This window comes from Mandrillus leucophaeus, unplaced genomic scaffold (genome assembly GCF_000951045.1).
Source record: "Mandrillus leucophaeus isolate KB7577 unplaced genomic scaffold, Mleu.le_1.0 Scaffold7, whole genome shotgun sequence".
Classification (NCBI taxonomy): Eukaryota; Metazoa; Chordata; class Mammalia; order Primates; family Cercopithecidae; genus Mandrillus; species Mandrillus leucophaeus.
The window spans coordinates 8,271,559-8,295,483 of NW_012107585.1; the positions used below are offsets into that span (position 1 = coordinate 8,271,559).

The following is a 23,925-nucleotide window of genomic DNA, read 5'->3' on the forward strand; positions in this document are numbered from 1 at the left end:
GCAGTGAGCTGAGATCCCGCCACTGCACTCCAGCCTAGGCGACTGAGCGAGACTCCGTCTCAAAAAAAAAAAAAAAGAAAAAGAAAAACGAAAGAAAATAAACAGGTTGAATTATATTTGATATGTTCCAACATGGCAAAACCCTGTCTCTACTAAAAATACAAAAATTAGCTGGGCTTGGTGGCACATGCCTGTAATCCCAGCTACTCAGGAGGCTGAGGCTGGAGAATTGCTTGAAGCCAGGAGATGGAGGTTGCACTGGGCTGAGATTGTGTCAATTTTTGTATTTTTGCTCCCAGCCTCAGGTGATCTGCCTGCCTTGGCCTCCCAAAGTGCTGGGATTACAGGCTTGAGTCACTACGCCCGGCCAACAAACTAAACGTTATGTCTTCTTATACAACAGGTCTACATATCTTATACAAATGCTCATATACCACCTCTAAGAATTCATACCTGACTTTCGTTTTCTTTCTCTTGACCTTGATCGTGATCTTGAATAATGATGTTTTGAAGCTCTAGGAGAAACAGATACATCTGACTGCTCTTTTTTCTTATCTCTATCTGGTGATGTCTTTTCTGGGGCTAGCCCATCTCGTTCTGTATCACTAGCCTAAAAGTTTAAAAACAAATGATTAAAGTTCTTAATTACATTTCAAATGTTTTCAATTTCTTAAAAGAGGGACAAAGGAAGGGAAGATAGTCCCAGTCCCCCTCACCAATAAATCAGAATGCCTGCTTTCCAAATAGCTAAATATGCTTTGTACACTAGCAAGCCTGAATGACTTGAAATGACGAACCTGATACTTAAGCGAGACCTACATATTTAGAGTGATGTAGCTTTAGTTTTCTAACGATTATTTTTATAACTTTTAAAACATGGGGTGGAGTGAGGGAGGAATAAGGGCTCTAAGTATTTCCAATAAGCATTCAAGCAGAGAAAATACAGTCCTTTTCAGATGTGTGAATGCATTTAACTGACTTTACCAATACTTTTAAATTAGCATACACATCAATCAAAAATGAGTTGTTAAAGCCTAAAGATACTCAAGACCATAAAATCTTAAAACAGAATGCCTTAAAAATATTATAAAATAATAAACAGAAAATTAACTTACCAAAGTGAGAACCTCATCTTAATGTCATAACCCTCTAATGAAAACAGCCCCTTGGCACAGTGCTGCTGGAAAATATGGTCTGCCTCTCCTCACATGTGCTCTGGGCTATGAAAACATTAAGTTGTTTCTGCTTTAAAGCATTTTGTAAGTAATTATTACAATATAAATTTTACAAGTTTCAACTAATGCGGAAGGTAGACAATGGTTGGCTATCTGACCAAAGAAGATAATATGAAAATAAAATAATTGATACACCTGGGGAATTGATTACTTAGGAAGGGTTGGCAAGCTATGGTCCTCATCCTGTTTCTGTATGGCCTTGAGCTAGGAATGGTTTTAACATTTTTTTAAAAGTAGTTTAGGCATATTTAATAAATAACTTCAGTAAATAGCACTGTAAAGAGTGAACTGTTAAAACTAAAGGCACTTACAAGGCCAGTGCTGTGGCTCATGCCTGTAATCCTAGCATTTTGGGAGGTTGAGGTGGGCGGACAACCTGAGGTCATGAGTTTAAGACCAGCCTAGCCAACATGGTAAAACCCCGCTTCTACTAAAAACACAAAAATTAGCTGAGTTTGGTGGGGTGTGCCTGTAATACCAGCTACTCAAGAGGTTGAGACAGGAAAATGGCTTGAACCCAGGAAGCAGAGGTTGAAGAGAGCTAAGATTGCACTACTGCCCCTCCAGTCTGGGAAAGAATGTGACAGAGACTGCACATGGCCCACAAAGCCAAAAATATTTACTATCCAGCCCTTTACAGAAACAGTTTATGGACTTTTCACAACATCAGAAGGAATCTGGATTGAATAAAGAGGGAATCGATATAGTCTTCAGCAGAAGGAATCACATTAGAGAACTTCCTCCTTTAGGAAAATTAGTCCAGAAAATGAATACCAAATATCAAGTACAATGAATGGGTGTATTGCATTTTAACAAATGAAGTTGTGAGAAGTCGGGTTACTTCAACAAGTATTTACTGAGGGTCAAAAATGTGCCAAAACCAATGCTAGACTTAGGGAATAAAACAATAAATTTAAAAAAGAAAGGTTTTACAGTTCAATTATGAGGTGAAAGACATAAATTACATGTTATTCCTCTAACAATGGTATAAAAAGAACAGTAAGAAATAAAAGAAAGTAACTACCAGGGAGGCTCTCATGCCAGCATATTGTATACGTACTTATTTCTCCAGTCTGGGTGACTTCTGGAACCACAAAATTTTTATGCCGAAAGGTTTTCATCCCTTATAATAATAGAGTTCAACTTTGTCGTTTCACAGATGAGATCCAGCAACATCAGCTGACTTGCTTAAAATGATACTGCATCTCCATCTCTTTACTGTCTTTATTACTAATAAATGATGCTGTATTATTAAGGACGATTCTGATTTTTCAAGTGAAGAGTGGACATTTGGATTTTTTTCATCATTCTCCTTAAGGACTATTTCAGACTCATCTACTACTTGCTAAGTGTTTGTACAGCTTACACTTGGTAAACAGAAGGGATCTCAAAAATTTCAAGCACCGCTATCACTTCTCTCAGTGCATGACACTTTCTGTCAGAGACAGAATTCCTTAACTACTGGCAATCCCATTTACTTCTGCAGAGAACAAGACTAGAATCAAAAGCAACCTTTGCATGGAAAAGTTAGGCAATTTTCAGGCAACGGTTTATCTAACTTTATGCTTAACATCACAAAGCTGGGCAACAGAGAAAACTCCCTGTGACACAGGCTAACCTAAACTTACATCAACCATTTTCATCTGTAAAACAGACTACGGAGCAACAACAAAAACCGTCTTAACACTAAACAGATAGGAATGACAGGTGGTCACTGAGGCCATGGAAAACTTTTATTTCCCTGAGGATATTAATGCAGGTATCCAGGAAAAAACCCACCAACTGAATATTAAAATTGCTCTGAAATTATCTAAGCTTTAATTTAGTACGAATCTATGTATACACATAAACGTTAACTGCAAAACAGACTGCTATTCCAGCACTGGCTCTACGAGGCAGCCACTTTGGTTTCTTACCATTTACATTTTGTTGCAAACTCTAATAACGGCTCGAAACATAGTAGACAAATCTTTTTCCATTGCGAAGGATGTAAGCACTGGATTGAATACTAGGCCACTTCTCTAGGGGACTGTCTTTTTATTGAACAAGGCACAGCAGAAGTACATGTTTGAATTCACTTTTTAAAATACTGGAACCCGGCCGGGCGCGGTGGCTCACGCCTGTAATCCCAGCACTTTGGGAGGCCGAGGCGGGTGGATCATCTGAGGTCAAGAGTTCGAGACCAGCCTGTCCGACATGGTGAAACCCCGTCTCTACTAAAAATACAAAAAAATCAGCCGGGTGTGGTGGTGGGCACCTGTAACCCCAGCTACTTGGGAGGCTGAGGCAGGGGAATCACTTGAACCCGGGAGGCGGATGTTGCAGTGAGCCAAGATCGCGCCATTGCACTCCAGCCTGGACAAGAGCAAAACTCCGTCTCAAAAAAACACAAAAAACCCCTGCAACCCAAGAAAAATAGTATTACTCTTTAAGTATACTGAGGCCCAAAACACTAAACAAATGAAAACAGTAAGTAAAAACAACGAGTCCAAACTCAATCAACTGATATTGGAGGGGTAGGGAGAGGAAGAAAACCATCTGCCTAATACCAGGCATTCCAATTATCGGGAAGAGCAAATTTTAAAATTATCACTACGTTTAAGAGTCATAATTATTACCGAAAATGATATAATTTTCTAGTCAGTAAAAAGGAATGCAAAATATTTATATTTTCCTTTTAACGGAATAAAAAAAGCAAGCATAAAATAATGTGGATCCGTCAGAATTGGGCATCTTACACGCAGGCTTATTGTTCAGAATAGGTAATTTACGAACGGCAGCTTCTCTTGGGTCAACGAAGGGTTTAAATTTAAAGAAGCAAGGTCAGTGACAAGACTTAACTATAATTCTCGGACTTCAAATTGATGACATCACGGGCCACTTCGGAAACCGCGCATCAGTCAGAATTGGTAGTTCCACAACCTTTTAAGCTGAATTTTCACTCCCTTTCAGCAATACTTTCCTAGCTCGTTAATACACAATAAGGCTTACACTGACGAACACTAATTGAAATTTTACAACTAGAAACATCTCATTGACGGTACAAAAAAAAAAAATCGCTACAAGTCGCTCTCTTCTGCCACACTATCCCTTAACAGACACCACCTTTTTGATCCAGTACTTTTCAGAGACCACTCCTGATCGTCTTTCTCTTTCCCAGCCCCTTTCTCCACTGCAAATTCTCAGGCCCTAAAAAAACTTAGCATAAATCACTAGCCAGGGTGAATAAGCGAAAATGGAGGAAGTTCAGCGGGGCAAAAGGAACGTAGGATTGGAGAAGAGAGGAGGAAAGTTCTGGAAAAAAAAGGCACTCCCTGCGGCTCCCCACCCCCATCAACACCGCCTTACTTCCCCCTCCCTACAGCAGGCAGCCATGATGGCGGGCGCAGAAGAAGGCCGCGGCGCCATTTTGTCCACACACATACACACGAACAAGGCTCTGGGAGCCGTTCACCCACTCCTTGGAATGTCGTAGAAAAATATCCCTGGCGTTAAACTCAGATTCGGTACCTACCGCCATAGTTCAGAGTCCCGGCCGCTAGAGCGGCGCCTCCACTTGTCGCTTTCAACAGTACCGGCCGCTCCGAAGCTTCGCCTCAGACTAAATCGCTCGCGCGAGAGACCCGGATGGCACAAAGGCGAGGAGGCCCGGCGCGTCGCACAGCTTGCTGGGAGTAAAAAGGGCGGTAACAAGAGTTTCTATAACAACGCAATTCGAGGCGGTGATTGGGTGTTCTTTCAAAGGGGCGTGTAAGGACCATGAAGAGGGCGGGGCCAAGAATACAGCCTAGGAATGCGCAGTCGGGAGAACAAAACTGGCGGAACTCAGGGTGGGGCAACGTCCTATTTCGAGTTTAAAGTAATCTTGGTCTCGTCCGGCCGCCGTAAAGGGGTTGGGTTTAGTGTTCTCCCGCCAATTTAAACCTGTGGCATGGAACCTAAAGATTAGAGGCGGTTGTGTGAGTCAGGAAGAGGGGCCGCCTACTTGATTGTTTCTCTTTAGTTTCTTCGATTGCAGGTGAGGACGGGGAGTTGCGCTGTGTAGGGAACTGGGGGTGGGTTCAGGACGAAGTAACTGCAGCCTCTCCTCAGTTCCTGTTTTTCCCTTTAACGCCGTCAGGAGAGAGGTTGGAGTCGGTTTTTGCGGGCGGCGGTGTCCAGCGGAGAGCGTTTAAGTACGGAGGCCTAACTGACAAGTGTTTCATTCTCTCCTGTTCGCGAATCTGTTCTGCATTCCGCCGCCAGAGTGATCTCAAAATTATCAAATCAGGCCACTCGTTTGCTGAGTTCCCCTCTACCCCTTGTACTGAGAATAAAATTCAATCTTGAAGTCGAGGTTTTTTGGGCTCCACTGCTCTCTCCCTCTGTCTTCTACTTTTGCTTTGACCCGGCAGCAGCATCAAACGCTTCCTACCCAGCCTCGGAGCCTTTGCACTCTGTTCCCTCTGTCTACGTCACGTTCCGCCTGAGTTTTGCGTGCTTGACTTCTTGTTATTCAGGTCTCAGCTCAGATGTCACCTCCTTCTCTTCCCAAACAAATCCTCCTTCAGCGACGCCTCACCTCATCCATTTAATCACTGTTTCCTTCAAATCATTTAGCACTTTTTGCAATTATTTGTGCATTTGCTTTTTTTGTAGAGGTAGCGTAACAAGATGTGTATTAACTATTTTATTTTTGTCCGTTTTTCCCGCAAAAACATAAACTTCGTAATGGCAAAGACATTTTGTGCTTTGTTCAAGCTATACTGCCAGCTCCTACAAAGGTGCCTGGCACATAGTAAATAGGTATTCAGTAAACATCTGTTGAACAAGTAAATGTGGCAGTTATGGGCGGTTTCTCTATTTCACAGATGTGGGAAATTGAGACCTATAAAGGTATTCATTCCAGCCTGTCCCTCCTTCTTCATCTCCTCACTCCCACCCAAACACCAGTCACTAAAACTGTTCTCTATTCTCCAAACATGTTTTGTTTCTGTTCCCTTGCTTATGCTCTTAGGAAGAACTCTTTCAACATTTATAAAACTATGATCTTCAATTCTCAGCCCAAGTGTTACCTGCTTCCACTAATAATAAATTAGCTAACACCTAAAATTGAATGTTTGCCATCAACCAAGCATTGTTCTGTGAACATTTAAAACTCAAAACATTGGGAGTCTGAAGCAGAAAGATTGCTTGAGCCCAGGAGATCAAGGCCAGCCAGGGCAAAATAGTGAGACCTTTGTCTCTCAAAAAACCAGAAGTAAAAAATAGAAAACTCCTTCAGATGGGTACAACTACGTTAGTCCCTTGGTATTAGTATCCACAGGAGATTGGTTCCGGGACCTCCCACAGATACCAAAACCCTGGGATGCTTAAGTCCCTGTCATAAAATGACATAGTATTTGCATGTAGCCTGGGAACATCTGCCTGTATACTTTAAATCATCTCTAGACTACTTATCTGGCCTAACAATGTAAATGCGCTATGCCTGTAGGTGGAATCTAGGGATGTGGAACACATGGCTATGGAGGGCCAACTATATGTATATATTTTTTCCAAGATGGAGTTTCACTCTTGTTGCCCAAGCTGGAGTGCAGTGGCACATCTCAACCTACTACAACCTCCGCCTCCCGGGTTCAAGCAATTCTCCAGCCTCAGCCTCCTGAGTAGCTGGGATTACAGGCGCACACCACTACGCCCAGCTAATTTTTTGCATTTTTAGTAGAGAGGGGGTTTCGTCATGTTGGCCAGGCTGGTCTCAAACTCCTGACCTCAGGTGATCCACCCACCTAAACCTCCCAAAGTTCTGGGATTACAGGCATGAGCCACCATGCCTGGCCTGTATATTCTTATTTTATAAATTAGAGAATTGAGGAACAGAAAGATTAAGTGATCACCCAAGGACAACTGCCTAGTCATTGTGAAAGAACACCAAGTCAGAAATTGTTTCTTCCTTGTGCTATACCTTTTATAGATATTAAAACATACTTCTAGTAGCACTTATGAAACCAATTGTAATTATTTGATTATCATTCCCTACCAGTCTTGATCCAAGGATTGTTTTTCTCCTTAGTGTTCTTTTCCCACCCAGACTCCAGGTAATATGGTTTATGTAAACCTTTACTTTTTGAGATGGTTAAACCTCATAAGGTTTCAAGCTTAGTCTTTGGTCCAGAAACCTAATTCATTTTTTTCTCCTTCCCTAATCATTTTTATTTGTTGTATAATAATACTATGATAGCATTAATGGACTTTTTCTGAACTTCATCTGGAAACTTATCCTATGATATCCCAGACAATCTGGCAATTAAACCTACACTGTTTGCTGCTATACTGATTAAAGGTTTATTTCTAATGAAAACTTGGTATAATTCCCAACTAGACACACAAAAGTAATGGAAGCTCTAGGATACATTGGTAAGATCAGAATTGTTGGTCTGTGTGCATAAACCAATATGTTCTCTGGTAACCATGATAGCTCTAGTTCCATTTATGTTATTGGCCCAAAGTGTTTAGTGGCCACAGCAATAACAAGAAGGCAAGGATGTCTGTATATGTTAATGTTAGACTTTTGTTTTTGTTTTGTGAGTAAGCTTTCTCATTTCCCAAGGAACCGGGTTCTATGCAACAAGATAATATGGTGTCTAATTTTATGTTGTTACAGGAAAGACAGTGGTTCCTGACTCAGGAAGACAGTCTCAGAAACATGTGGAATGATATTGAGCTGCTAACAAATGATGATACCGGAAGTGGGTACCTGAGTGTCAGTTCAAGAAAAGAACATGGAACTGCTTTATATCAAGTAGATATGCTAGTGAAGATCTCTTCTGAAAAGGTAGTGATTATTACACTGACTGTTTCATTAACAGAATTTTTACTGGGTGCTTAGTAGGCCTAGTGGCCCACAGTAAATATTTTGTGAATGAATATAGCACTTCCTCAAGGAATCAAGATTCAATCTCAGATTGTTAGAAATTCATATCTGAATACCCTCTGCATCATGTTAGGATCAGTATTTTCATGACTGAAGGATTCTTAGTTCCTCTTGATATTTCATGCATACTAAATATGTGTAAGTTGACGTGAAGAGCATTTTTTTTTTTTTTTTTTTGAGACAGAGTCTTGCTCTGTCACCCAGGCTGGAGTGCAGTGGTATGATCACGGCTCACTGCGATCTCTGCCTCCCAGGATTCAAGTAATTCTCGTGCCTCAGCCTCCCGAGTAGCTGAGATTACAGATGTGCGCCACCATGCTCTGATAATTTTTTGTATTTTTGTAGAGATGGGATTTCACCATATTGTCCAGGCTGGTCTTGAACTCCTGGCCTCAAGCAATCCACCCACCTCAGCCTCCCAAAGTGCTAGGATTACAGGTGTGAGCCACCGTGCCCGGCATACAAAGAATATCTACCACTAACGTAGGAAATAAAATGTTACCAATAGAGTTAAAGGCTCTGAGGGTCCATCCCTGAATCTGTGTTCCTCCTGTTCCCTACCAGACTCAAGCACCCTGCTGAGTATGAGGTTTATCCATGCATTTCTTTCTACATTTTAACCTTCTTCTGTTAGTAATTGCACCATTCTTGCTCCATGCCTGAAACCTTATTCTTTGCCTTGCAGAGAAGGTACTATTAGGTGGGTGTGGTGGCACGCACATGTAGTCCCAACTACTTGGGAGGCTGGTATTTAATTCTTTTTTTAATTAAAAAATTTTTTATTTTTACTCAAATGGATTCTGAGAGATAATTCTCTTAATAAGAAAAAAACCTAGAGCAAAAGACAGGGCATCCACTGGGGATGTTATTCCTAAACAGAATGAAATTTATGCTTTTGACTTTTTTTTTTAAACTGGCTGATGGGATTTAAAAAAGAAATCATTCTTTGTGCTGCTTTAAGCTTGTGTCTGTTGAACTGTGCTGCCTTTTTTTGTTTGTTTTTTTTTGTTTTTTTTTTTTGAGACAGAGTCTCACACTGTTGCCTAGGCTGGAGTACAGTGGTGTGATCTGGGCTCGGCTCACTGCAACCTCTGCCTCCTGGGTTCAAAAAATTCTCCTGTCTCAATTTCCCAAGTAGCAGGGATTACATGTGCCACCATGCTACAAAAAGTTTTTGTATTTTTAGTAGAGATGGGGTTGCCCAGGGTGGTCTTGAACTCCTGGCCTCAAGTGATCCACCTGCCTTGGCCTCTGAAAGCGCTGGGATAAAGGCATGAGCCATTGCTCCTGGGTTGTACTGCTTTTAATGTACCATGAATCATATTAAAGGCAGCATAGTCCAACAATAAGATAACTAATATAGGATAAACATTAATTATGAGTAGTACAAATAAATCTCATTGTATTTTTTGGCATTATTAGAGGCAAAAATTTAAAGTACAGCATAATTTTTAAAAATTTTTTGAATCCTTCAAGACATCTGAAAGCACAGTTTCTATGAGGAAATGACGTCTATTTTTTAGTATTTTTGTTTGTTTGTTTGTTTGTTTGAGATGGAGTCTTGCTCTGTCGCCCAAGTTGGAGTGTGGTGGCGCAATCTCGGCTCACTGCAAGCTCTGCCTCCTGGGTTCACGCCATTCTCCTGCCTCAGCTGCCCGGGTAGCTGGGACTACAGGAGCCTGCCACCATGCCTGGCTAATCTTTGTATTTTTAGTAGAGACAGGGTTTCACCATGTTAGCCAGGATGGTCTCGATCTCCTGACCTTGTGATCCGCCCGCCTCAGCCTCCCAAAGTGCTGGGATTACAGGCGTGAGCCACTGCGCCCGGCCATTTGTATGTTTGTTTTTTTTTAAGAGAGTTTCTCACTCTGTAGCCCAGGCTGGAGTACAGTGACATGATGTTGACTCATTACAACCTCCCACTCCTGAGTTCAAGCGATTCTCCTGCCTCAGCTTCTGGAGTAGCTGGGATTATAGGTACCTGCCACCACACCTACCTAATTTTTTTTTGTTTTTCTTTTTGAGACAGAGTCTTGCTCTGTCGCCAGGCTGGAGTGCAAGTGGCGTGATCTCAGCTCATTGCAGCCTCCGCCTCCCGGGTTCAAGTGATTCTTCTGCCTCAGCCTCCTGAGTAGCTGGGAATACAGGCATGAGCCACCACGCCCAGCTAATTTTTGTATTTTTGGTAGAGATGAGGCTTCACCATGTGGGGCAGGATGGTCTTCATCTCTTGACCTTGTGATCCACCCACCTCAGCCTCCCAAAATTCTGGGATTACAGGCGTGAATCGCCGTGCCCGGGCTTTATTTTTTAATATTATCAGGAGCCTTAAAACATGGAAGTGGCTCAGGCCTTTCTTGACCTCAAGGTTGCTGTTAAAAAATAATAGTGTGTGTGTATAGAATCTTGGATTCTGTCGGGAACTAAAATTCTATTATTAGCACAGGGCATATACTTATCAACATGTTTTGAACATCTGCTATGTTCTGAGCCCAGTATTAGGCACTTGGACATAAGATGGCATTTTATTCATTCCTTTTAGGATCTTACCTTAAAGTTAGGCACACAGGACCCAAGCAATAAAAGATATTTAGCTGTGCAAGTCAGTATATGCTAAATGCCAAATGAACAGTACAGACAATAAATGAGTAGGAATTCAATCGATGGAGAGCTCATTTTGGGTTGAGCAGTTTAAGGAGCATTTCCTTAAGAAACTATGTGTGAGCCCGGTGTGGTGGCATGTCCTGTAGTCCCAGCTACTCAGAGGCTGAGGTAGGAGAATGGCTTGAGCCCAGGAGTTCAAGGCCAGCCTGGGCAACGTAGGGAGACAACGTCTCTAAAAAAAAAATAAAAATTAAAAATAAACTACACTTGCTTTGGGCCTTAACAAGGAGAACAGTTTAGGCAGGGAGAACTGTGTGTGGACAGATCCCTAGAAGATATAGTGCCGTTCTTTTTTTTTTTTTTTTTTTTTTTGAGGTGGAGTCTTGCTCTGTTTCCCAGGCTGGAGTGCAGTGGTGTTATCTCGGCTCACTGCAACCTCTGTCTCTCAGGTTCAAGTGATTCTCGTGCCTTACCCTCCCAGTAGCTGGGATTACATGTGACCTCCACCACGCCTGGCTAATTTTAGTGCCATTCCTTGTTGGCAGTGCCTTCGTGTAACCTTTTACTAGTTGAAGAAGCAAGTAAAAAGATAAGAAGGAGGCCGGGCGCAGTGCCTCACACTTGTATTCCCGACATTTTGGGTGGTTGAAGTGGAAGGATCATTTGAGTCCAGGAGTTCTAGACCAGCCTTGCCTACATGGTGAAAACCCCATCTCTAAAACAATAAATAAATAAATAAATTGGCCAGGTGTGGTGGTGTGCATGTGTAGTCCCAGCTGCTTGGGTGGAGGAGGCAGGAAGATCCCATGAGCCCAGGCGTTTAAGGCTGCAGTGAGTTATGATGGCATCACTGCATTCCAGGCCAAGCGACAGAGGGAGACCCTGTCTCAAAGTAAAGAAAAAAATAAGGTAGAAGAGGGATCAGAATGTTGGGGAATTTTCAAGGATTACACCTGGAGAAGATGACTTTTGGAATAGTCATAAAATGAGGTGAATAGCTGCGTTTTGTCAGAGAAGAATAGGACTAGTTAACATTTATTGAGCATCTACTATGTGCAAGGCTGTCTTATAAGCCCTTTATATGAATTTGTTTCATCTTTATTCAGGTGAACCTTGTTGGTATTATTATTATTATTACCCTTTTACAGAGAGTTAGTTGACACATTTGCCTAAGATCACTCAGCTAGTAAGGGACTGAGCTTCCTCAACCACTAATCTGTCCAAGTGCTTCAAGACAGCTATGTGTGGGAAGCTCTCGGCAACAGAACTGAATACTGGAGACTCTGATTTGGCTTGTCTAGTGTTTTTAAAAATGTTGACTTAGCTGCCAATATTTAAAAATCAGAACATGTCACATAAAGATCCAGCTTCTGTTGATGAATGGGCAGGTATGGCCATGCCAGTGCTGCATCCCCACCGGGCTTCCCACTGGCTGGTGTGAAGCAGATTCTATTCTTTCATGTCTGTGGGGGTGTGGACCCTCCAGTTCACAGTTCACCACCATTCCCCTGCCTAGCATATCCACGACACCAAGACTTCATGCCAATCTTGATTAATTCATTATGTTAATGCCTGGCTCCTGCATCATAAAGTCAATCCTGAGGAAACAAGGACTTGAACGTGAGAATCCCTTGCCCTTCCTGCCCATCCTAAACTGTTTTTCTACTTAGGATCCTGGATGGATTCAAGATATACCATACAAAGAAAAACTCGATGATTAAGTAGATCGAGGGGCAAAGAAAAAAAGCCTGTCAAGTTTTAAAGTGGGGTATTGGGGAATTTGATGATACTATTGATAAGTATTGTTAAACTCGTATAAAAATGTTTGAATTTTCGTCATGCTTTTCTCTCCCACAGGCCTCATTAAATCCAAAGATACAGGCATGCAGTTTAAGTGATGGGTTTATTATTGTAGCCGACCAATCAGTGATATTGCTTGACAGTATTTGTAGATCACTTCAATTGCATCTTGTCTTTGGTAAGTATAATGTAATGAAGTAAGATAAATTGGAAGTCAAATATCTGCTGCCAATTTCTGCTGGATTGCCTCCTCTTTATTATTTCTAAGGTTTCAAATTCGACCAATTTCAAGTAATTAAGCTTGAGTGCTTAGTGCCTTGTTTGTGCTGGGCACTAGAGTCAAAGGACACTGAGATCCCTTCTCTCTTTACATCTAAGGGGAAATACACATGTAAAGCAACAATTTAGTTTGCTTGCTTGTGTTAGAATACTATGGAAAACACGAGCTCATTTGTGTTCAAATTCCTGAATCTTGTACAGAATTTCGGTATCATTAATGGATATTTGCATATTTTTAGAATGAATAGCTCTCTAAAAATCTTTTAACATACTTATGAATTAATTCTTCATCAAGCTACAAGACTTCAAGTACATGCAGATGTGGACTTGAGAGTGAATTAAAGCCGGACATGGTGGCTTATGCCTGTAATCCCAGCACTTTGGAAGGCTGAGGCCGCTGGATCACTTGCGGTCAGGAGTTCAAGACCAACCTGGCCAACATGGTGAAACCCCATTTCTACTAAAAATACAAAAATCACGCCTGTAATCTTTGTACTTTGGAAGGCCCAGGTGGGTAGATTGCCTGAGCTCAGGGGTTTGAGACCAGCCTGGGCAACATGGTGAGACCCCGTTTTCTCTACGAATATACAAAAATTAGCTGGCCGTGCTGGTGTGCATCTGTAGTTTCAGCTACTTGAGAGGCTGAGGTAGGAGAATTGCTTGAACCTGGGAGGTGGAGGTTGCAATGAGTCAAGATCATGTCACTGCACTCCAGTCTGGGTGACAGAGCAAGACTGTCTCCAAAACAAAAACAAAAACAAAAATTAGCTGGGCATGGTGGCATACACCTGTAATCCCAGCTACTCAGGAGTCTGAGGCAGGAGAATTGCTTGAACCCAGGAGGCAGAGGTTGCAGTGAGCCAAGATTATGCCACTGTACTCTAGCCTGAGTGACAAGAGTAAGAGTCTTGTCTCAAAAACAAAAAAGAGTGAATTAAGGGGTAAATCAATGATGGTACTGAGCTTAGGCAAGAATATTATGAAAGCTTTTTTTTTTTTTTTTGAGATGGAATCTCGCTCTGTCGCCCAGGCTGGAGTGCAGTGGCACAATCTCAGCTCACTGCAAACTCTGCCTCCCGGGTTCACGCCATTCCCCTGCCTCAGCCTCCCGAATACCTGGGACTACAGGCACCCGCCATCATGCCTGGCTAATTTTTTGTGTGTATATATATAGATATATATATATATATTTTTTTTAGTAGACATAGCGTTTCACCGTGTTAGCCAGGATAGTCTCGATCTCCTGACCTTGTGATCTGCCTGCCTCGGCCTCCCAAAGTGCTAGGATTATAGGCGTGAGCCACCACACCCGGCCCCGAAAGTTTTTTCTTTCTTGAGTAGAAATTTTTTTTTTTTTGAGATATAGTCTCGTACTGTCACCTAGGCCAGAGTGCAGTGGTGTAATGTTGGCTCACTGCAACCTCCTCTTCCAGTGTTTAAGCAATTCTCCTGCCTCAGCCTCCCAGGTATCTGGGACTATAGGCACCCATCACCACGCCCTGCTAATTTTTTTTTTTTTGTATTTTTAGTAGAAACAGGGTTTCACTATGTTGGCCAGGCTGGTCTTGAACTCCTGACCTCGTGATCCACCCGCCTCGACCTCCTGAAGTGTTGGGATTACAGACGTGAGCCACTGTGCCTGGCCTTTTTTTTTTTTTTTTTGCCGAGACAGAGTCTCGCTCTGTGGCCCAGGCTGGAGTGCAGTGGTGTTCTCTCAGCTCACTGCAACTTCCACCTCCCAGGTTCAAGAGATTCTTCTGCCTCAGCCTCCTGAGTAGCTGGGATTATAGGTGCCCGCCACCGTGCCTGGTAATTTTTGTATTTTTAGTAGGGTCGGGTTTCACCATGTTGGCCAGGCTGGTCTCAAATTCCTGACTGCAAATGATCCACCTACCTTGGCTTCCCGAAGTGCTGGGATTACAGACGTGAGCCACTGTACCCGGCCATTGAGTAGAAATTTTAAGAGACAGATAGTTGTTGAAACTTTTACCTAAGAACTTAGACAACTGAAAAGGAAACAGAACGCATGCATTTTGGAACATATCTTGATTGCAACATGGAGGCAATAAACTTGTGTTTTATGAAATCTTGACGTATTGACCCTGATTAGTCCACAAGATTCACAGTTTCTTCTATGAAATGGTGGGATGCGGTAATGATGAACCATTTGTGGAAAGATACTGTGGCAGAATAACTTGTGTTCATAAGCCAGTTACATCTTACTGTTTTTCTTGTCCCTTCCCTTTCTGCTTTGTTTTCTGTTACCTTGGCCTTCTTGCTTTTGCATGAATACAACAGGCACTTCCCACCCGATGATCTTTCCTCGAGCTGTGCCCACCGTCTGAATGCTCTGAATGCTCTTCCATCTTAGCCATTTGGCTAATTTCCTCACCTCTTTCATGTATCCTGTGAGCTTTCTAATTAATACTGCAAAACGCACCGTTCTTCTGAGGTCTCTTACCTGGCTCTACATTTTTTTTCCAGAACATCTATCACCTTCTTACATGTCTTACAGTTTGTTTATTATGCTAATTGTTTATCAGCTATTTCCTTTTTTTTTTTTTTTGGGACAGTGTGACTCTGTTGCCTAGGCTGGAGTGCAGTGGCGTAATTTCAGCTCACTGCAACCTCCACCTCCTGGGTTCAAGCAATTCTCCTGTCTCAGCCTCCCGAGTAGCCTGGATTACAGGCACATGCCACCATGCCCAGCTAATTTTATATTTTTAGTAGAGTCGGGGTTTCACCATGTTGGCCAGACTGGTCTCGAACTCCTGACCTCAAGTGATCTGCCTGCCTCGGCCTCCCAAAATGCTGGGATTACAGGTGTGAGCCACCACGCCTGGTCATTTATCTGCTATTTCTGCCTTAGAATATGAACTTTGTGATGGTGGTAATCTTTTGTTACTGTTCTCAGATATATGCAAAAGGCCTAGAACAATGCTTAGCATAAAGTAAGTGCTCAATAAATATTTGTTGACCAGCTGCGTGCAGTGGCTCACATCTGTAACCTCAGCACTTTGGGAGGCAGAGATGGACAATCGCTCGAGCCCAGGAGTTCGAGACTGGTCTAGGTAACATGGCAAAACCCCATCTCTACAAAAAGTACAAAAACTTAGCTGGCCATAGTAGTGTGTACCTGTGGTCCCAGCTACCTGGGAGGCTGAGGCGGGAGAATTGCCTGACTGAGCCCAGGAAGTCTAGGGTGCAGTGAACTGAGGTGGTACCACTCCACTCCAGCCTGGGTAGTAGAGCGAGATGCTGTCTCAAAAACAAAACAAAACAAAAAATATTTGTTGACTGAATAAAAGTCAACAACATTCTTTTTTACTTTCATCACATCTGTTTTGCAGTATTTAGAAGTAACGTAAGTAATCGTTGGCTTTTTAATGAGAAAAATTTGTATTTTTTTTGTATTGGAAATAAGGATTTTCAAAGGAAGCTTGTAACTTTGATTTGAAATTTTCAGATACTGAAGTGGATGTAGTTGGCCTTTGTCAAGAAGGAAAGTTTCTTTTGGTTGGTGAGAGAAGTGGCAACCTACATCTTATTCATGTAACATCAAAACAAACACTACTCACTAATGTAAGATCTTGTTATATTTTAATTTTCATTATTTAAATTCTAAATAATCTCTTAGACAACTAAAACTTCAGGAAACTATTACTTAATATGTGTTTTAAATTAAAACAATGTTTTTTTGAACAATTAAGCTTTGAAGGTGTTACCACAGCTTGAATCCTGAGTTTTTGGCTCTCGTGTAAATAGAAATTAACACCAGGTCAAACAGAAATTTTCCCAGGGAAGGTTTAGTAGGCTTGTGGCTCAAGGAATCTCAAGGGAACACCGTATGGGAAAGGGATGCCAAGTGCTAGCTTCCTGAAGGGTTTATAGCTCTTGTCGTTTTGAGGAAGCTGAGGTGAGAAAAGTGATTTGTAGGCATGTAGAGGCAGGGAACTTTCAGCACCTGTGAATTGATCGCATCCTTTTTCATGTGTTGTATGTCTCATTAGCATGTTAAATCTCCATCCCTGGGTATGATTTTTAGTATCATAATTAGGTTAAAATGAGGAAATACTCGGTTAAAGGCCAGGGCTGAAGTCCGTCTTGTGCTCAGCTGGCTGGATCTGGTCAGGTGCTAGAGTCCTGCTTTACTAACCTTGGAAGATGGTCAGGTTTTTATTAGGAATGCGAGAGTCCCACTTTAACAACTTTGGGAGAAGTAACTCCAGGAGACGAACGGTTAGGTTCTTGTGTGGTTGGGAATTCAGCTTGGTCAGCTAAGTCAGGAGCAGGCAGCTTGTTAAGGGAAGCAGGAAGGTAGAGGAGGGAATGCCCAGACATATGAAGCCTTTGGGGTCTTGGTTACAATGTCTCTTGCCTGCCAGAATTGAGTTTCTTCCCTGTACTGAACGGTATTTTAAATTAAAAGAATGTTTTTTTGAAAAATTAAGCTTTGAAGGTGTTACTATAGCTTGGATCCCAAATTCTTGGCTCTCACGTAATAGAAATTAACACCAGGTCAAACAAAAATTTTCTTAGGCCAGGTTTAGTAAGCTTGTGGCTCAAGGAATCACAAGAGAGCAGTCTCAAAGGTATTTAGTACGCTTGTCCAAAATAGTTTTCCATTTTAAAAGTAAGATGTTTGGAATATAGGCAGAATTATTGCTAATGATAATTGATAACTTTAAAGAATAAAATCCTTGATTGTAGTTTTCTGTGTTTAATTTTATTATTTGAAATTAATTTGCATTTAGGCATTTGTTCGGAAAGCTAATGATGAAAATCGGCGGACTTACCAGAATCTTGTCATTGAGAAGGATGGTTCAAATGAAGGTAAGTTTTCTTGAATTTTTGAATGACTTTTTTTTTTTTATTTTTTATTTTTTAAATGGAGTCTCGCTTTGTCTCCCAGGCTGGAGTGCAGTGGCGCAATCTCAGCTCACTGCAACCTCCAGCTCCCGGGTTCAAGCGTCTCCTGCCTCAGTCTCCTGAGTAGCTGGGATTACAGGCGTGTGCCACCACGCCTGGCTAATTTTTGTATTTTTAGTAGAGATGGAGTTTCACCATGTTGGCCAGGCTGGTCTCAAGCTCCTGACCCCAAGTGAGTGATCCACCTGCCTGGGCCTCCCAAAGTGTTGGGATTACAGGCGTGAGCCACTGTACCCAGCCTGAATGACTTCTGACTAATAGCTAATCAAAAATTCCAATTTTTGGTTAATAAATTATATAAATTCATTGTTATGCTATCTACATTTTTTCTGTTTTTTTTCTTTTTTTTTTTTTTTTTGAGATGAAGTCGCTCCCTCTTGTCCCCCAGGCTGGAGTGCAATGGCACGACCTCAGCTCACTGAAACCTCTGCCTCCCGGGTTCAAGCGATTCTCCTGCCTCAGTCTCCCAAGTAGCTGGGATTACAGGCACCTGCTACCACGCCTGGCTAATTTTTTGTTTTTAATAGAGACGGGGTTTCACCGTGTTGGCCAGGCTGGTCTCGAACTCCTGACCTCAGGTGATCCGCCTGTGAGCCACTGTGCCCGGCCTTTTCTGTATTTTTTTATACATTTTTTCCTATCAATGCAATTAATATTGTAAGAAACAATTTTTATATTTTAGCTCTTTTTAGAGGTTTAAACATATACTTTTCCTAAATATAATATTCTAAACTTATTTCTACAGTTTCGAGATTTCTATAGGTTACCAAGGAGACATTATATTCTTTTAAAATGTGTTTCTGGGCTTCAGTATATTTATTATATTTTTACTTCAACAAATGTTAACTGGGCCTTAATTTATTTTGATATATCTGAGATTTTTTTTTTTCTGGCACATGAAGTTTGTTATTTTAATAAAAGTTTCAAAAGAAGTTAACAATGTTTTTTGCGAATAAATTACTAGTTCTTTGTAAATAAGTTTTATCTGTAACATTACTATATTTGATTATTAGAATTTAAATGAGCAGGCTGTGTGTGGTGGCTCACATCTGTAATCCTAGCATTTTAGGAGACTGAGGTGGGAGCATCGCTTGAGTCTAGGAGCTCGAAACCAGCCTGGATAACATAGAGAGACCTCCACCTCTACAAAAAATAAAAAATTAGCCAGATGTGTTGGTGCGTGTAGTCCCACCTTCTCAGGAGGCTGAGTTGGGAGGATCTCTTGGGCCTGGAGGTTGCGGCTGCAGTGAGCTGTGGTCATGCCATTGCACTCCAGCCTGGGAGATAGATTGAGACCCTGTCTCAAAAAAAAAAAAAAAACTTCACATTGACATATTTTTAAGGTAGTTCCAGATACCGTTTGTGCGTGCGTGCATGCGTGCTTGCCTGCCTGCCTGCCTGCCTGCCTTCCTTCCTTCCTTCCTTCCTTTCTTCCTTCCTTCCTCTTTCTCTATTTTTTTTTTTTTTCTGAGATGGAGTTCCACTCTATTGCCCAGGCTGGAATGTAGCGGTGCAATTTCGGCTCACTGCAACCTCCGCCATCCAGGTTCAAGCAGTTCTCCTGCCTCAGCCTCCTGAGTAGCTGGGACTACAGGCGCACACCCCCACACCCAGCTAATTTTTGTATTTCTAGTAGAGACGGGGTTTCACCATGTTGGTCAGGCTGGTCTCAAGCTCCTGACCTCATGATCCACCTGCCTTGGCCTCCCAAAGTGTTGGCATTACAGGCGTGAGCCACTGCGCCCCGCCTCTTTCTCTCTTTCTTTCTCTCTTTGTTCAAAAGCCACATTCAAACAGACGCTGGTTTAAATTTTATATCCATGTGCCTTTTAAAGTAACTGATTCCCGGCCATGTGCAGTGGCTTTCACCTGTAATCCCAGCACTTTGGGAGGCTGAGGAAAGTGGATCTCAAGGTCAAGAGATCGAGACCATCCTGGCCAACATGGTGAAACTCTGTCTCTACTAAAAATACAAAAATTAGCTGGGCGTGGTGGTGCACGCCTGTACTCCCAGCTACTCGGGAGGCTGAGGCAGGAGAATCGCTTGCACCCTAGAGGCAGAGGTTGCAGTGAGCCGAGATTGCACCACTGCACTCCAGCCTGGCGGCAGAATGAGACTCCATCTCAAAAAAAAGAAACTGATTCTGATTTTATTTCAATAGGTACCTATTATATGCTACTTCTTACGTACAGTGGATTTTTTTGTATTACAAACCTTCAGCTTTTAAAAATTCAACAAGGTAAGTAATACATTATATTTTTATTATTGATTTGCAGCAATATTTACTAGTTTTATTAATTTAGTAATTAGTAAAATTTTAAGTACTCTCGTTAAGCTTATTTTATCTTAATTGTATTTAGTTATAATTGAGCATACTTTTAAGTATTCAGAGTACACTTATTCTCCTCTATTAGAGCTGGAACAATATTTGAATAAATGTAATTTTGGTATGGCCTTCAAGGAGCTTAGTTGGGGAGAAAAGCTTCAACAGTTTAGTTGGGAAAGACAAGACATTTGCTAGCACAATAATAAATGCTTTTTAATGTGGTGAATGAACCTGGAAATGGAAATGACTATGTAGTGTTAATAGTGCAGAACAGGGCGGGCGCAGTGGCTCATGCCTATAATCCCAGCATTTTGGGAGGCCAAGGCGGGCAGATCACCTGAGGTTGGGAGTGCAAGACCAGCCTGACCAACATGGAGAAACCCTGTCTCTACTAAAAATACAAAATTAGCCAGGCAGGGTGGCAGGCGCCTGTAATCCCAGCTACTCGGGAGGCTGAGGCAGGAGAATTGCTTGAACCCAGGAGGCAGAGGTATGGTGAGCTGAGATCACGCCGTAGCACTCCAGTCTGGGCAGGAAGAGAGAAACTCTGTCTCAAAAGAAAAATATATATAGTGCAGAACAATAATGTAAAATATGTTTTAAGCTAGTAGTCTGGACCATTTATCCCTCTGAGCCAAGTGAAAGTGTTTGAGGAATGGATTTGCAACAGGTATATAATATTTTATTTTATTTTATTATTTTTATTTATTTATTTATTTTTGAGATGGAGTCTCGCTCTGTTGCCTAGGCTCGAGTGCAGTGGTGCAATATCGGCTCACTGCAACCTCCACTTCCCAGGTTCAAGTGATTCTTGTGCCTCAGTCTCCCAAGTAACTGGGATTACAGGTGCGCACAACCACACCTGGCTAAGTTTTGTATTTTTACTAGAGGCGAGGTTTCACCATGTTGGCCAGGCTGGTCTCCAACTCCTCCTTGTCAAGTGATCTGCCAGTCTCGGCCTCCCAAAGTGCTAGGATTATAGGCATGAGTCACTGCGCCCAGCCTAAGTGACATTTTAAAAATATTGACTTGCCAGGCCTGTGCTAGGTCTTGGGTATATGACAAGATTGAAGATTTGTTTTCCATAGCTTAATGATGGAGCTAGAAAAGTAAGAGTTATTCCAAACAGTGAGAAGTACAGGAGCGTTGGAGTAGGGAGAAGATCCCCTTAGTAGGAAGAGAGGTGGTAAGGGTAAGTATGGAGAGGTACTGGCTGGTCCCCTGAATCTAACATGTCACAGTTTGCGTATTTTGGTCAGGGGCAAAACTTGATTCTCACCAGTGTTCTTTGAACTCGATTGTATTTAATTTCACCTTGACACAAAAGAGGTGACTTGTATTGTTTTATAGATTAATATTATACATTTAGCCTGCTTTCTTTTTTAATGCAGCAATTGAGAATGTAGACTTCAGTACAGCAAAAAAGGTAAGAAAATAAATCCATAGTGTCCTCTTAAAAAAATTACATTTAATGTAAATGTAGTACTGTTTCTGTATATAATTGGTCTACTTCTTGATATTTTAGAAATTATTATGATATAACATTTTAATAACATTTCTACTTAAAAATACATTTAGGCCGGGCGCAGTGGCTCACGCCTGTCATCCCAGCACTTTGGGAGGCCGAGGGGGCGGATCACCTGAGGTCGGGAGTTTGAGACCAGTCTGACCAACATGGAGAAACCCCATCTCTACTAAAAAACATAAAATTAGCCATGGGGTGGTGACGCATGCCTGTACTCCCAGCTACTCGGGAGGCTGAGGCAGGGAATTGCTTGAACCTGGGAGGCAGAGGTTGCGGTAAGCCGAGATTGTGCCATTGCACTCCAGCCTGGGCAATAACAGCAAAACTCTGTCACAAAAAAAAAAAAGATTTATAACTGATTGATATAAACTGATTTTAGTGATTTTGTGGAGCATAAATATGTATTATATATATGACATTCTTGTTGTTTTTAATTTTGCAGTTACAAGGACAAATCAAGTCCAGTTTTATTTCTACTGAAAATTATCATACTCTTGGTTGTCTCGGTCTTGTGGCTGGAGATTTAGCAAGTGAAGTTCCTGTGATAATTGGGGTAATTGTTTTTATAAAGTTTTGTTTTTTTGTTGCCTGAAGCGTTTTCTCACGAAAATGTTATTGTTTTGGTTAAATTGCAAAATAATGTGTAACATATAACCGAAACAAGGAAATTATAATATTAAGGTAATTAAAAATAACTCAATAAATAAATTTCTGTCTTGGAAAAAATATTGCATCTTTACCTAATCTTTACCTGAAGTATAGCATTTTTTTTCAATTATGAGAGCAGACAAAAATGACAGAAAACAAAACCAAAAATTCCATTGTTATAGTACCTGTGACTTTGTCACTGATGGAAAAACAGCACATTATTGCAGCTATCTTGAAATAAATATTTACACACCACTACTTCAAAATTATGGTTATCATACTTTTTCTAATAGGAAGTGTAATTACTACTGGTGACATACTCACAGGGACTGCTGATTCTACTGCTTTTTGTTTTTTGGAGTTTTCGTGGCCTACATTCGTAAGTGAAAGAAATTCTGTTTCAGATGGAGATTAGAGAAAATAAAGATGTAAATTTTTTACCCATCTAGCTTCACAGATCCCTTGAATCTTGAAATTCAAGTCAGGTTAAGAACCTTAGTGTTAGAGAATGGTCCTAAAAGAGTAAAGTGTCTTTGATGTAATCTCTGCCTCCTAAGTGATTCTACGTTATTCTTAGTCTTGGTTAGCTAGGCTACTTGCAAGTTTTGTTATTAGTGAAATGGGAACGTGGACAAGCATGCACATAGAAAAGCACAATTCATTCACAACCATTGGCATGTATACCTTGTGTATAATGTCTTATATCTCATGTTACACGTAAAAAGTAACGTTTCGTTATTGGTATGCCACTTCCAATAACTGTGATCATAATTTCTTTGAATTTTGGAGGAAAACACCTAATGTTATATTCAAAGATTAGGCAAAAACTCAATATAATTACAACATTTACAACATTTTTACTTGCCAAATTTATATATTAAGTAGTAGTCAGCTGCGTGCCATGGCATGCACCTATGGTCCCAGCTACTTGGGAAGCTGAGGCAGAAGAATTGCTTGAGCCCAGGAGTATGAGGCTGCAGTAGCTCTGATCGCACCTATGATCACGCCACTTCACTGTAGCCTGGCAACACAGTGAGATCCCGTCTCTAAAAAAAGAAGAAACAAAAAAGAGAGAAAAGAAGCAGTCATATTTCCATATTGTGCATATCTAATTTAACATTTCACCAGGGTTTCAAATAATTTAAAATTAATATTTATAAAATTTTTTCCAATTATTTGTGGTATTTTAATGAAAATACTTATCAAAGACTATATTTTAATCATAATCCTGGAAGAGGTCTTAAAAGTTCAGTGCGTGTCTTTAGTGCTAGTTGCCTAAATATGCTCATTAAATATTTGTGTGAAGGCTGGCATAGTGGCTCATGCCTATAATCCCAGCACTTTGAGAGGCTGAGGTGGGAGGATTGCTTGAGCCCAGGAGGTTGAGACCAGTCTCAGCAACATAGGGAGACCCTGTCTCTACAACAAATAGTAAATTAGCCAGGTGTGGTGATGCTCACCTGTAGTCCCAGCTACTGGGGAGGCTGAGGTGGGAGGATCGCTTGAGTCCAGGAGTTTGAGGCTGCAGTGAGCTGTGATCACTGCCCTGCAGCCTGGGCAATGGAGTGAGACCCTGTCTCAAATTAGTAAAAAAAAAAAAAAAAAAAAAAAGTTGTAATAACCATGAATTCCAATAGTACACTGTTTTTTTCATCCTCTTCTGAA

At 41.4% G+C, this 23,925-nt stretch overlaps 2 protein-coding genes across 6 annotated transcripts in view; one reads left to right on the top strand and one right to left on the bottom strand.

The window, feature by feature from the left end:
- Window positions 1–4,916, bottom strand: part of RSRC2 (arginine/serine-rich coiled-coil 2) — a 22,495-nt gene extending 17,579 nt beyond the window's left edge. For 2 of the 4 annotated variants that reach the window (XM_011964504.1, XM_011964503.1), the window contains exons 1-2: window positions 4,750–4,916; window positions 454–610 (exon numbers count right to left, since the gene is read on the bottom strand). In XM_011964504.1, coding sequence (XP_011819894.1) covers window positions 454–610; window positions 4,750–4,755 — 163 coding nt within the window. In that variant the 5' untranslated portion in view covers window positions 4,756–4,916. The remainder of the gene's footprint in view (window positions 1–453; window positions 611–4,749) is intronic. The other 2 variants (XM_011964505.1, XM_011964506.1) reach the window with 1 other exon arrangement.
- A 231-nt stretch (window positions 4,917–5,147) lies between these two features.
- The window catches only part of KNTC1 (kinetochore associated 1), a 97,963-nt gene continuing 79,185 nt past the window's right edge, over window positions 5,148–23,925 (top strand). The window contains exons 1-8 of one of the 2 annotated variants that reach the window (XM_011964509.1): window positions 5,148–5,253; window positions 7,879–8,049; window positions 12,610–12,730; window positions 16,298–16,413; window positions 17,586–17,664; window positions 19,923–20,000; window positions 21,479–21,513; window positions 22,055–22,165. In XM_011964509.1, the coding sequence (XP_011819899.1) occupies window positions 7,921–8,049; window positions 12,610–12,730; window positions 16,298–16,413; window positions 17,586–17,664; window positions 19,923–20,000; window positions 21,479–21,513; window positions 22,055–22,165 (669 nt within the window). In that variant the 5' untranslated portion in view covers window positions 5,148–5,253; window positions 7,879–7,920. Of the gene's footprint in view, window positions 5,254–7,875; window positions 8,050–12,609; window positions 12,731–16,297; window positions 16,414–17,585; window positions 17,665–19,922; window positions 20,001–21,478; window positions 21,514–22,054; window positions 22,166–23,925 lie in introns of those variants that run through there. The other variant, XM_011964510.1, reaches the window with a different exon arrangement.